The sequence below is a fragment of the Amblyomma mixtum genome, chromosome 2 (assembly GCF_055824585.1).
Source record: "Amblyomma mixtum isolate Tamu chromosome 2, ASM5582458v1, whole genome shotgun sequence".
Lineage (NCBI taxonomy): Eukaryota > Metazoa > Arthropoda > Arachnida > Ixodida > Ixodidae > Amblyomma > Amblyomma mixtum.
Window position 1 is genome coordinate 271,364,810 of NC_143013.1, and position 14,160 is coordinate 271,378,969.

Genomic DNA, 14,160 nt, shown 5'->3' on the forward strand with positions numbered 1-14,160 from the left:
TTGAACAATGCACTGATAAAGCTAGCCTTGTTTGAGGTTGTTTCAAGATAAAGGATATTGGAAAAGTATGAAAGATGTTTTTTTTTTTTTTTTTGTGATCCTTCACTAAACTAAGAGATGTCTATTCAGGCATAGGCTGCATGTGTGCGTCACGTGCATTCGCAGTGATATTTTTGGTGGTCTTTTGCTGCCGCAGTACTACGCCACGGTTGATGCCGGGGAGCGTGGTGCATCCGACGATGGTGTGGTGTGGCTGACGGTGGACAACATAGAAGAGCGTGCCTGGACGGTGATCGAGGCACCCGCTGACCTGGTGGGCAGTGGCCAGGGTGTTGGGGGTGTGGTCAGCAGCACAGTGGGTGGGGCCTCAGACCCCAACACGGCCCCACTGCAGCTCCAGAGGATCATCTCGCGCTGCGGCTGCCAGTTCTTCTATGCCAGTTACGGCGAGAACATTGACCCCGAGGCTCTGGAGGAAGTTCCACCCCTGGTCAGTCTTGCAGCACTGCCGCACGATTTTTTATTCTTTGCACTCGTCACTAGTTAAGTGCTTAAGGGCACTGGTCAGGGTACACATGTCCATGTGCCCTGAACAAAGGGTTCTTGTATGTTAATTAGATCAGGTTGAATGCTTGAAGGCACGATTAACTATCAAAACTTCCACACCTTTGTTTTCTTTATGAAGCCCGACGAAGAGGATGAGGAACCATGGGGTCGGGAGCAAGCAGTGGATGCGTTCACTCTGACGCACCATGACCTGGAGGTCTGCAGCAACCCACTGCAGTATGCCATGGTGTTGGACCTGGTAAACAACCTGCTCCTTTATGTGGAGCCGCGGAGAAGGGAGGCCAACGAGAGGCTGCAGCGCATGCGCTTCCGCCTGCAGCTCTCTGCAGGGGAAGACCACCGCACACCCATCCTGCAACTGCAGGATCAAGTCAGGTATACACTCTGCCTACAAGTACAGCTCGTGTCATCTGTGTTGAAACTGACGTGGCATAGCTGCTCTGACTGTTTCTTTACACATTTGAATAGGGTGGTGAGGCAGCCTTTTAGTCTGTGGTGATCATATCAATTAAATGAAAAAGGTTTGGTTTGGTTTGGTTTATGGGGTTTAACGTCCCAAAGTGACTAAGGCTATCAGAGACGCCGTAGTGAAGGGCTCCGGAAATTTCGACCACCTGGGGTTCTTTTACGTGCACTGACATCTAGTGTAGGGCATGAGTGGGCTTATTAGGGCAATTTCTATGTGCTTACATATTTTCTCCTCTCTACTTTCTTCTCCAAGGTACGAAGTTTGTCTACGAGGTGTGTTTAGAAAGTAAAGGTACAAAGACCAGCACAGCTGTGGAAAATTTTTGTTCGATAAAACTTTTAACTCAAAAGTAACCATACTACATTTCTTCATTTTTCTATATATTTGTCGTTGTTATGACAACGCTAACTTTAGCAAAGGTAATCATATTACATTATTTCATTTTTCCACATATTTGTCATTACCATAACACTTGTTTGACCTGGGAACCAGCTTTCAGTTACCACGGTCACAGAAATCTTCCGCCTGCCGTTTAAACCACATCATGACTTCCTATGTCAGATTGTTGGATTGATGATGCTTATTACGCGCTACACTTTACGGGACGAGCACAGAAGAATGGAAGGACACTGACGGGATGGAGCACAAACTAACGACTGTTTACTAAGTGACGAAGGTTTTCTATTTTTATACAGAAAAAGACACATGGCACACAGTTAGAAAGCGATATAAAGAACATATAAAAACATACAACATCAGCAAACTGTTTTCCATTAAGTTGTTTCTTCAGATGAAGAAACGAGTGAACATCACGGGGCATCAGGTCCGGTCTATACAGCGAATGCTCCAAAACTTTCCGCTTTAATCTTGCCTGAAGTGACATGGTGGTGTGCACAATTATGTAGACTTAAGCGCTGTCATAAAGGAGGAGTATGCCACTTATCAGTAGTCCACTCAGTTTTGCAGTTTTGCTAGTTAACGTTTTTCAGCATTGTTGAGCACTTGAGACCTGCCTGTGACTAATTGATCAAATATGCCCTTCAGTCTAGTGCTCACGTGTGTTGGAGCTTCTGTGTTGTTGATTTTCTTTCTAATTCCAGGTCCTTGCTATCGATGCACAAGCAACTAGAAAGGGAAGCGTACCAAGTGCAGAGAGGCCTGAATGAGGACCCAGGCAGCACTGATCTTCAGACTGAACTCGCACATTTAGAGGATGAGGTTGGTACATGGTGGCAAACAGAACTTTTTGTTTTTATTGGATGAATCGGAGCACTCTTATCAGCTGGACATATATGTATCTGCTATGCTATGGAGAAAGTGTAGTGTAAAAACGTCTTCACGATGCAGATCCGACTCTGCAAAGAGCAGCTGAGCTCATCCAGCAAGGAGCTGGCGCTCATGTTGAGCTGCTACCGAGAGACTCAAGTTGCCGCACTCAAAAGCCGGCAGAGGGCAGCCGCTCCGGGACAGGAAGTTACCGTGGTGCGGCGTGCTGAGGTCTGCTTCAAGCATGCTCGGTGGCGTCTTACTGATGTCGACGGACAGCTGGGAATTGCTGACCTTGTGCTGTCGAACTTTCTGTGAGTTCACCAGCACTCTTTTCTCACAAAGGCTGCAAACTGCAGATCTTCTGTTAGTCTCTGGAAGTCCTTTAAGGGGACAGGGTAAGCAAAAAATCTGAAAAATATAAATTTTTAGTTTTTTGCTAAATATGAAATTAAAGTCTTTTATGCATCGCTTGATGTATCACACTTTATTCTGTGCAATTTATATCAACCTGAAAAAGTTGTCTGAAAGCAAAGTTGTCAGCGACACACCCCCTTTACGAGCGATGTGTTTTCTCCATTTTTACTATAAACTAAAGAAACTCCAACTGTTACTAAATTTAGCTGCAAGAAAAAGCTCTCTGGCAACCATCCAAGCTCTCTGGCAACTATCCAAGCTCTCTGGCGACCCTCCAGAACCCAAACGAGTCCTTCAACAATGTCGTATGGGAGTGTGCTCAAAAAAATGTCTTCGCGGGCCTACAGACATTGAAGATTGCTACATTAGATGTTGTTCTGACCTTCAATGATGGCGCCATCGCAAAAACTAAAGTTCTTGAGGCATGCGGACTAAGTCCGGGCAACAACACTGTCCGCTGGCTGAAGCAAGTCGATCGGCGTCGAATTTACTTTGCCGATCGAGCTACGCAGCAAGTGACAAAACAGGCACCTGAAGCAAAACTGCAGGAAAAGAAGCGCCAAGCTCTCATTATCTAAGTGATGGTGACTATGGAGCTGGTGCCTACTGTATAAACTGGTCAAAAAGAGTTGGCTAAGTCGAAATCTAGAGATAGAAGGTTTTGTTTACTTTAAACTCCGCTTTCTCAAAACAAGATTTTTTGTTACGTCGGTACCATTATTTTCGAAATGACAATAGATATCAGCTGATTTTTTCTGTGTATACAGTACATATATGTGGCAATTTACTGTACCAAAATTATTAGCGTGCAAATGATATTGTTTGTTTTAAAAAAGAAATATACACAAAACTTGGTCAAAATCAAGGTGTAGAAAGTAAAAAAATCACTAATAATTTTATTTCTTGTATATTGAAAGAATTTTGGTACAGCGGCTAGAAGATGAAATTCTGAACAAAATGAAATAAATATCTTGCTGCTGTCTTTATTAGTTGCTGAGAAAAGTGTACCGCAATATGCCCCAAAATACATGCGAAAGATGGCGCTTACCCTGTCCCCTTAAGGGGGGACACGGCTCTTTTGCGGCCGAAAATTGGTCAAAAAATCGTATTTCCAATCTTTTCATTTTCATGATCCTGAGGTCATTGCACAGCTATCTACGAATTTTGCGTTGAAAAATACCACCGAATTCATGCGTTATAGCATTCCAAAGATGTGAAACCGCGCGCGCGGCCCTTTAAATTAAGGTTTAATCGCACCAAACTTTGTCTGTCCGCAGTTTGAGAAATACGCGCTCTGCTGGCGCCATTTTGGTTTTGTTTGAAAGGTCTCAATTCAGGCTATTCCAATATTCCGGTTGGCAACTGTGAGCAAGCTCTAGAAGCGGTAAACAAAAACAAAATTGGGTAATATGCGCTCTGCTATTGGTTCTCCGAATCACGTGACCATAATGGCGACTTTTTGTAGGTTGACGGCGTCAACTGCTTGCAGCTATGGCGTCGACCGCTTGCTATGGTGCCTTACTTCATAAGGATTGTCATACACCACGCATATTTAGAGGTGGCTGTTGCAAGTTGTGCTAGGGGCCTGCGCCATGCCCCGCTGAGCAAGTGCAGCACCGTATTGCATGCTTAAGTCTTGCACTCTGCTGCTAAGTTTGTTACTAACCTGCAATCATCGTTCTCGTTAATTAATATAAGAAACACTGCGCCGTCAGAGTTGATGTGCAAAGCATGAGTGATGCAGTGTGCTGCTTGAGTGCATGCTTGTAGCTTCTGCTTAAGCATCACTTTAGCATTGCCCTCAGCATAGGTTGTGATCTTACTGACAGTTTACCTCAGCTGCAAGCAAGTAAAGAAATTAATCTTTTATCTACCAACATGAACAGTTTTTCGCCCTTGGCAGGCTCTTTGTATCGTTGAATACTGCCATTGCAACAGCACATTTTGGCCTGAAACAATGTTATAAGTTATAACCTATGTCATTTGACATATACCTGCTGCTCTGAGACATGTGCGCAGTTTGCTGTCGTTTTGTTTCTATCTCTAGGCTTCACCCTGTCTAAAGTGAAAGTTTAATGTGCTCCGATTGTTCCTCGTCTCACCTGTCCAGGTATTCACGTGTGACAAAATCCAATGATTCCGTTGAACACCTCCTTGAGCTTGGCAATGTCAAAGTTACAAACCTGCTGCCCAACCAAGTCTACAAGGTGAGATGAAATTATGCGTAATTGATAGTTTTTTTTTTACTCCCGAATTTTCTGTACTTGAGCACTGAGGCTTCACCTGAAGAGTGTATTTGCAGCACTCCAGAGAGCTAAAGAATTTACATAGTGGAAGCATAGCGTACAGGAATGTCCCACACGACTTTCTTATATACATGGACATGTACAGAACATGCTTCAAACATGCTCGGTGGCATCTTTCCGATGACAATGGACAGAGCATTACTCTGTTCAGCTTTTTACATTAACCGCAGACTGATGTGCACGCGCAGTAAGCTTTGCTATACTATGATGCTAAAGCAGCAGTAGCATCATGCAAGGGTAGGCTTACTATGTTTCCACACCAAGGAAACGCTGAAAAAAAAGATGTGTGTACCACACAACTCTTCTGGACAATCCTGTACAAGTGCTGATACAGATCAGAGTACAAACATGAAAGAAAAAGAAACTGAACGGTAGTCGGAGGTCGCAGGAAAGCTGGAATAAGGCACTGCACTTGGTGTAAACCATACTTTTCTCATGCTGTCATGTGCAGGAGGTTCTGCAGCCTACAGAGCTGCAGCCACACATTCCACTGGAGCGTCAGCGAGCTCTGCGAATTTTCTGCCGGGTGAGGGCACCGGTAGGCGGCATCTCGGTGAAGGAACACCTTGAGGTCAACCTGGTGCCCATCACCATTGGACTGACCCATGCCTTCACCCACCGCATGCTGCGCTTCTTCTTCTCATCACGCGCAGGTACGCACTTCTCTCCATGTTTGCAGGTGTGTCTTGGAGTGTCCATGTATCGATGAGCCAGGCAAACCATGAATCTTGCACACAGTGGCAGAAAGTGGGTGTGTGTGTGCATGAAGTTAACTTTCTGACCTGTCACAGCCCTATTGTAGCCCTGTTTGATAACACCGTCAGTTTGTACTGTCAGCTAAGCATGCCACTTTCCTTCAAAACCTACCCACCCCAGTAGTATAGCGGCTATGGCATTCGTCTGCCGAGCCCCAGGTCGCAGAATCAAATCTCGGCTGTGGCGGCCGCATTTCGATAGAGGTGAAATGCAAAAGCGCCTATTTGCTGTCATATCTTAGCGCACATTAGCTCTTTCCTTTCTGCACCTAATCAAATCGTTCAATTTGAATGATGGTGCAAAACATCCCGTTCTGCATGATCTGGGCTACTTGTGGACGAGGGACGCTATCCAGTAAGGTGCAAAAGTACAGTACTTCAGTTTCGGATATGGGTTTTTTGTCACCAATTTAAGCAAGAATTTTTAAACTTCCAGAAAAATCTGTCAACGTGGAGTGGAGTGCGTGGTGTCCAAAGTAGTGTCCCACCTCACGTTGATGCTGCAAAACAACACAGTGTACTCGCGATTCCTCTGCATCGACAATTGACTTTGTTGATGTTGTCTGTTTGTCCGGTTTTAGTTTAGACAGAGGCAACTGCTTCATCTAGCCTGGGCTCTCAGCAGGCACCCATCTGTAACTTTCGTTTTCACTGCTGCATAGAAGGTTTGCTGCTTTATGAGGCTCTCTGAAAGTATTGAGCATGTTGTAAACAATTGCATGCCACCAGCAGTGTAGCCGATTAAGTTTTCGCCAAGACCACCCAGGATCAACCTTGGCAATGCACTGTGGAGTAGCCCAAAGTGCTTCACACGAGCATTTCATCTTTTTTTTTTTTTACTGATCAAAAAGTTTAGCACGAGGAGTTCTATATCTTTAAATAATTTTTTGTTGCATAGTAACATATAAAACCTATATTTTAGATTTTTCATAGCCCTATTTTATGACTGAATATATTTACTATTGTTGTGAATTCTCGGGCAGGTCTGTCACATTTTGCCAGTAAAAGATTTTTTTTTCTCCGTAAGCAATGCGTATCCAGTTTTCTTCTTTACGTCATTAAAAATTAGCGTATTTAGCTATACTGTGATGAGCAATAAAGCAAAGGTTTTAAATTTATCAGTGAATAAAATGTTTTTGTGCATGCCACCCTGAAATTGGCTGTTTTTCTGCAGTAAGGAAAGAGTTAAAGAACCTTATGTGGACAAAATTAATCTGGAGCCCTTCACAACAGCGTCCCTCATAGCCCCCATGTTGCTTCAGGGTGTTAAATCCCACATACCGTACCATAACTTCGACGCCAAGCTCATCTTGGCTACCCTGCAACTTCCACTTCATAAATTATATGCAACAGATTTCAGTGACTGAAATTACTTTTATAGCAAGTGTGCAATGCATGATTTGGTGTTTCATACCATATGCTGCCAAGGACATTCTACTAGCCTATGTATGCAACCTGTGTGCTGTGTAGAATGGTGCAGAAGGTGCGACAGGTGCAGCTTGGGCTGTTGAAATCGTACGAACAAGAGCAAGGGTATCAACTTAGTGGCAAAAAATCAGTTTATTATCTGTGGAAAATTCAGGTTTGAGAAATTGAGGGAGGGAAGCTAGAATGAACCTTTTTGCGAGTTGCTGCGGTGGCTCAGTGGTTATGGCGCTCGGCTGCTGACCCAAAAGATGCGGGTTCGATCCCGGCCACAGCGGTTGCGTTTCGATGGAAGTGAAATGCTAGAGGCCCGTGCACTGTGCATTATCAGTGCACGTTAAAGAACCCCAGGTGGTCGAAATTACCCGGAGCCTTCTACTGCAGTGTCCCTCCTAGCCTGAGTCACTTTGGGACGTTAAACCCCATAAAACCAAACTAAACCTCTTTGCCCACCAGGCCCCACCCCCTTGGTGTCATGTTGTGTGCAAACAATGTGTGTGTTCAGTAATTAGCCGACTGTAGTCACCCGAGCAGTTGGCCGAGTGTAATACCTGCATGTACCACTGCCTTTTCAGATAAGTCTGAAGACCACCTTGAAGATGAGCCAAAACCTGCACCTCCACCGCCAATCCACACAAGGAGGGGCCGCAGGGCACAGCTCAGCCAGGCATCATCTAGCAGAGATGATGTTGAGAAAATGAAGGTAGAGTCACTGATTATAGATGTAGAATTGATCTCTATGTGTGGCCTGCCTAGCCAACCGCTGTTGGTGTGTTCCTGTTTTCATCCATGAATTTTTAAAATGAAAAGCTTGAAGGCAAGCTGCCCAGGGCTGACAGAGAGCCCACCTGACTCTCTGTCACTCCCACTACATGTACCTTCTCTGGGAATCCTCTCCTCATGTAATGTCGAAAATTGAGACCTTTGAGGACAAAGTAAGCCAGAAAATAACAGTGTCATTGCTTGCAGTGCGTACTTCTTCAGCTCTTGACTATTATATTTTAAACTATGCCTTTGACAATTTCTGAATGATTATTGTGAAATGCATGAGCTCTGCAGTTGTTCAAAATTTTGCCGCTTCATGGAATAACCATGATGTGGCCACTTACTGCCGATTACTCTGTGCGAAACAATAAAAGTAAAAATAAATGATGGCGTGGCATGAAATGCATGTAAAGGCATGGCATGAAATGCACTACATATGGCCATGACGCATGACTTGCACTCATGTTGCTATTGACAACCATTTGTCATCAACCTTATGACCTAGGACTTCATGAACAGTGTCTGCAGCTAAAGCAGGTTTCGTTTTCAATGTCACGGAATTATACCAGATATAACTGAAAACGTGAATACATGGAAGCAAATAGATATCCTAGTGCTTTTCTCATCACCAGGAACAAGTGCCAACATCATTTCTTTCTGTCCGGCTTTACTTGAAGGTCAGTGCAGCTGAAAATCGTGGCAACCTTCAAGCAAAACTACAAAAGTGCATGCTCTTCATAGAATGCTGAGCGTTCTTTGTTTTCTTTGTGATTTATAGGAAGTGTTTAGCATTATTTTAAAAGTACGCACAAAAAACAAGGGAACATGGCTCAGCTAATGAAGGGCTAGTGTTTAAAGTCTAGAGTGTCAAACATGAAGGGCGCCTGGCATGCAGGAGCGTGCGGAGAAGAACCAGACATTCCTCTACGTCAAGGTTCCCGAAGTGCCACTGTGTGTCAGCTACAAGGGCGAGAAAGAGAAGAACCTGGAAGACCTGCACGACTGCTCGCTGCTGCTTCCCACACTCGAACTGCACAACCGCACTTGCACCTGGCTGGACCTGCTGATGGTCGTCAAGAACACTGCTCGCAAGGTGCTCCTCTCGCAGGCAAGTGGGCCATTGTGATGGCATTGCTTGTAATTGCTTGTAACTAGAACCTCAGAGGTCCACTAGGCATAGAGAACGGTCATTAGTATGCAGAGCTTTACTCCCAAGTGGTACTGCATATCAAGAATTACATTTTCACAAAGTGCTTTAAACCAGCATTTTTTTTTTTTTTTTATTGTATTGTATGCTCATAGGACTGGGGCAGCCAAAGTAGGTTTTGGAGCAGCTCTTGGAGCAGAAAAATATGCATTCTGAAGCAGCTGTAGGGCATAAATATAATTTTGGAGCAGTAATATGAGCATTTTGGAGAAACGGCGAGTACAGATATGTAAACCTTGATTAATGTGAACTCTCATGTCTCGAAATATCAGTGAGGCCCAGGTTTTACCTTGCGCAATAAACTTCCATAGCACCACTGATCTCAAATGGCTTCTGTGACGAAATTCGGATCTATGGAAATCTTGCCATTGAAAATTCTAAAAACATGCCATAAGTTGGCGTGGTCTGCAGGTCACGCTGTGTACCATGCCACGAACCATTTCTGCGCTTACGTGCCACTAAGCACGTCTCTCGCAGCCACTCTGTATTGAAGTGACAAGATGCCAATGACGCACCACACTGCTGGCAAAACACAACAAGACGCCTCGAAAAGCATAGAGCGGTCTTGATAACGCCAACTGCATTAGTTTTACTGCACGCAAGTCATGGGAAGGGCCCGAACGCTGTCACAAAACGAAGGTGAAAAAACGAAATTATGCTGCGAGGTGCACCATATGGGTCGCGCTGTACAAGACGTAGTTGCGCGGGCCGGCTCCGAGCCTTTTGTTCCTGTCGTTGGCTTTCTCCTAGTAATTGTGCAGGCTAGAATCAGTTTTTGCGAAGCGACCACCTTCTTTGCCAGCACGTTCATCGTCACTCACGTATGGTGCCGCACCTCGTGATCCAACACAAGTTCCTAAATAGCCCAAGACAGCCAGCCCTAGGCCACTGTAGTTTTTTTTAATGGCCTGCACGTAAACTCCAAAAAACTTGCACTGTTCTAAACCAGTGTTCCACCTTGTGCTTTTCGCAGGCGATCAAGCAGAAACTTCAGATCAAGAGTCACCAGTCACAGGGCAGCACACCTGACGATGCCAACCAACCCCAGGAAGAGGACAAAGCTCGCCTGCTGCTGGGAGCCAAGTTGCTGGTCAGTGGCTAAAGTGGATTGAACACCACAGCCTTCTCACAAGTACGCCTGCTGTGCGCAGGGCTTTTTAAGAATTAAGAGCTCACAGGCCACACTGTTTGCTAGTTTGCAAGCCTGAGCAGTGTGGTCGCATTACTATCCTGGTGCACTGCACTGCTTAGGCAGTGAAAAGGACTGAGAGCAGAGATGGGCTAGTTGGTTGCACTCTGATAGTGGCTGCATTTTACAGCAACAGCTGTTAGGTGCTCGTTCCTGGGTTTCGTGTCCTAGTAGCCTCTCATAGTATGCCGCAGTCGTCTGCGTAACCAGTGGGTGCATTGCCATGGGAACCACTCAGAGGGGGGTTACGTGCAAGGAGGAAGGTAGGACCTGAGTGGAGAAATGTGTAACCAGGGGGAGGTAGTGGCTACAGGAACCGTCCGGAGAGTGGTTACCGTTGAAGAAGGAGGGTACCGGGAGAACGGAGGACTCCCCAACCAGAGGATGGCTACCCTGGAAGGTAGAACTCTTGTATGGGCTAGTTGGTACATGAGAATTACAAAATAAGATGGTGCGACAGACGAAGACAGCTGCTGCTGCGAAATGCGCTGCCCGAGGAGGGGATCAGCACCAGCGCTGCTCTTCTAGAGCGGCGGACTGGAGTGACCTAGATGAAAAATTACTGAGCGGAAAACTAAAAAGAGCGCCCTAGACCTATAAAGATGTGAAGTCGCTCTCATATTCTCTACCACAACATATCATAAAGTATACATACCTTAACAGCTGTCGCTGAATCTCGCATTAACCAGTGGCAACTGTCGTGTCCATTTTTTTTTGTCGATTACAAATAGACAAGGATAAGAAGACACAGACGAGATGAATGCTGGAAGATTGTCTTAGCGACGCCAAGGCTACGCCCAACCTTCTCCCGTCAGTCAGAACGATGCACCAATGGAGTGCCTTTAGCGAAAGTAGCCCCCCTTGACGTCAGTGGGGTGCAGAGTAGTGGGCCGGGCCCATTTTTGAAGGAAGGAAAGAACGAACGGGCTTTGATTTGAATTTTCGCAGCTTTTCGGGGCGCGCATGGCTCTAGTATTTTGCAGAGGTTATCTTCGATGCCTCATCTATGCAGTGGGCTTGTTTTTCAAAAATGTCCGGACCCTGGGCAGTGGCCCTTTAACAAAAGCCTAGCTGTCTTAGGTACTTATGGCATCAAGAGCCCTACAACACGCATCAGCGACTGTTCCAGTTGCATCCACAGCAGCCTAAAAACTCTTGAAAACCAGTGGGAGCAATCTGTGTAGCATGTCTACATATTCAGCCTTTCTTAGGACCCCTGCAGCAAGTGTTTAGACAGGTTCAATTTGGTCCCATGCATTTTGGTGTTATTTTAGACTACTATATTATTTTAGAAAGCTTTCATGAATTGCCATTCAAGAAGTAATAAGGAAGTAGTTCTGGCAGTTTACATATTTTTTATCGAGTAGTTCACACACAGTGACGTGAGGCAAGGGAGAGCTTTGGCACCTATTACTCCACAGTACATTTGGGAATTAGATTCACTATGTGGAAATAAGCTGGGCAGTAATCTTTTTCATGTGCAAGGAAGCAATACAGTTATTTTTGCATATCTTCGGTCCAGATATGAAAACTATTCTTTTCTACTTAAGGTTGACTGTCGTGCAGAGTCTGTAAGTTGGTAGACATCTTATCCAGGATGTGCATAGCTGCACATGAAGTAATGATTCAGATGAATTATTAGCGTCAATGTAACACACAAATTCTGTTCATTTCTTCTGCAGGGTGGACCAGAAAAAAGTTCAAAGCGGAGCTTCTTCAAGTGACTCATCTGTGCAAAAGCTCCATGCACAGTTCTCGAAGCTGCCAAGAGAGGAAGTGTGCATTTCAATGTGTACATACGTGCCCCTATGTGATATCTGCCCACCTTACGCTTGGCTGCACAAAAGCTGTCCATATTTCTTATGTCGGGTAAATCAGAAGACTCTGCCGTTCGCAGATATTTTAAAGATCCTTGTTTTATTTGACACTATTGCAAGCTTTTATCAAAATGCGAGCTTTCTATAATAGTTTGCTGCATTTGTTCACAGTGCAATGGATGTTTGCTGCATGTCTTTAGGCACGATCACCACCCCGAAGTATTTTGCCAAAAACAAAAGAATGTAAGTTCCCACAAGCACTGTGGTTAGTGCGAAATTTGTGTTGCCGCACTTCAGACATTCCTCTTTCTTTGTGCCAATGGCCTGTGACAACAACATGCTTGCATATTGGTGGAACCAGGACAATCTTGTGTCATGTACATAACACTTGTTCTTGTTGACTGCTGGCAAGGGTGGTGTGTTTTATTTTGCTTTCATGTGTGGTAATAGAGCTGAACAAATAGGCCGTGTTTCTGCAATGTGTATGTGGTCGTGATAAATGTGCAAAAATGCATTGCACTTTCTTACAGAAAGTATGCAGGAACTCAGTGCGACTCGTGTTTGCTTCGTATGTTAATTTTTTTTTTTTAATCTAAGTCAATCAATGTGAAGATGGTACATATATATATGAGTGCATAAGCTGTACTTATGCTCCTTGTTAGGCTGCTTGTTTATTTCGAGCAAATTTCTCTGTACTGCTTGCACAGTGAAAAAAAAAGGCAATAAACAGTAGTTTGGAAACCTTCTTCCTTCCCTCATTTTTAAGAGCTAATAGTGTACGGCCACGTTGGACTCGCAACATAACCTTTGTACTTCTTCTTGGCTTTGAGCCCTGTCACAATGGTTGACGTACCTGGGTAAGCATTCACACCACCAAAGAAAGTGTCCGTCTCGGGGTGGAAACGAACATAATTCGGTATAACGTGCAGATTTTTGGGTAGCTGGTCCTTTTGTCTGACGAGGGTTTCGTAAGGTGACAGGCCGTCGACGGGCGTGGAGAAGAATTCTACAACGTCGTCTGCACACTTTACATTCATCAGTTGGGAGCTTGGGACGTCGTGGCCAAATTCTTTGATGCACCTCGTCAGTAGCTGTTGGCATGAAAAGAAAGTTAGAACTACGGTCCAGTCTGCACATGGAACTGAGCGAAACGATTCAATGTTACTAAGATTACAATCAATGAATCCTGCATGCATCATCTACAAACGACACATAGCACGGTTGACTTACATGGCAACTCCATACAACATACAGCCTGCACGAGAACTCTGCAATGCCCACTGAATAGCTCTAGTAGCAGGTCTTCCCCTTCCTTAGTTAAGAAAAAAGGGGAGGTCGATGGAGGTTATTACGTCTATAAGCATGAACAGAACGGTCGTACCCTAAACTTCAAGAGGGGCTCTGTGATGGGTGTCTGCAGCCACGCGCTGTCTGCCTTTTGTCCAATCACATCTTCGTAAATGGCCTTGACTCGGTCCTCAACATCGTCGGCAGGCTTGTACGGCTTCATGGGCCGACAGAATCTGCTCCGTGCGATGCAAGACCGTTAGATGCCTATTGGACGCAACAATTCTTCCAAGCTTACCCGCGGGCACCGAGAGAAGCAAGCGCCGATTGAGCCATGGCTTTTGAGGGCAGGCCATTCTCGTCTTCTCTTACAGGAATCACCTGAATGAACTTTTTTGCGGTGGATGCAGCACATGATGTTGAGAAAGCGGTCTGGAAAGAGGCAGTGAGGAAACTAAAGCCCGAACAACAACAAAGTTCTTTCCGCAGAAGTGGACTCCAAACCCACAGATTTGACTTAAGGCTGTTCAATTACAATCTGCGAGTGCGAAAGATGCAATGCACAAAAGAGAAAGGAGCTCACCTTCGCTTGATTCAAGTTACTCGGCAACAAACGTGACCTTCGTATGAGGGCCGCCATTTTAACTTTGCTACAATCTTGCGATGATGATGATGATGAAAGCATGCACT

At 45.0% G+C, this 14,160-nt stretch overlaps 2 protein-coding genes across 5 annotated transcripts in view; one reads left to right on the forward strand and one right to left on the reverse strand.

Annotated features, from left to right (window-relative positions):
* The window catches only part of hob (bridge-like lipid transfer protein family member hobbit), a 61,823-nt gene extending 48,895 nt beyond the window's left edge, over positions 1 to 12,928 (forward strand). For all 4 annotated transcript variants that reach the window (XM_089574000.1, XM_089574002.1, XM_089574001.1 and 1 more), the window contains 10 exons: positions 197 to 490; positions 686 to 942; positions 2,137 to 2,254; positions 2,384 to 2,616; positions 4,830 to 4,926; positions 5,477 to 5,678; positions 7,781 to 7,908; positions 8,866 to 9,078; positions 10,151 to 10,267; positions 12,049 to 12,928. In XM_089574000.1, coding sequence (XP_089430126.1) covers positions 197 to 490; positions 686 to 942; positions 2,137 to 2,254; positions 2,384 to 2,616; positions 4,830 to 4,926; positions 5,477 to 5,678; positions 7,781 to 7,908; positions 8,866 to 9,078; positions 10,151 to 10,267; positions 12,049 to 12,090 — 1,701 coding nt within the window. In that variant the 3' untranslated portion in view covers positions 12,091 to 12,928. The remainder of the gene's footprint in view (positions 1 to 196; positions 491 to 685; positions 943 to 2,136; positions 2,255 to 2,383; positions 2,617 to 4,829; positions 4,927 to 5,476; positions 5,679 to 7,780; positions 7,909 to 8,865; positions 9,079 to 10,150; positions 10,268 to 12,048) is intronic.
* Positions 12,265 to 14,158, reverse strand: mRpL50 (mitochondrial ribosomal protein L50). The gene is made up of 4 exons (XM_089574007.1): positions 14,054 to 14,158; positions 13,769 to 13,902; positions 13,565 to 13,706; positions 12,265 to 13,274 (listed from the first exon to the last, which is right to left on the reverse strand). The coding sequence occupies exons 1-4, from the start codon at positions 14,153 to 14,155 to the stop codon at positions 12,945 to 12,947; spliced, it is 708 nt and encodes a 235-aa protein (XP_089430133.1). The 5' UTR covers positions 14,156 to 14,158; the 3' UTR covers positions 12,265 to 12,944.
* Between the last annotated feature and the right edge of the window lie 2 nt (positions 14,159 to 14,160).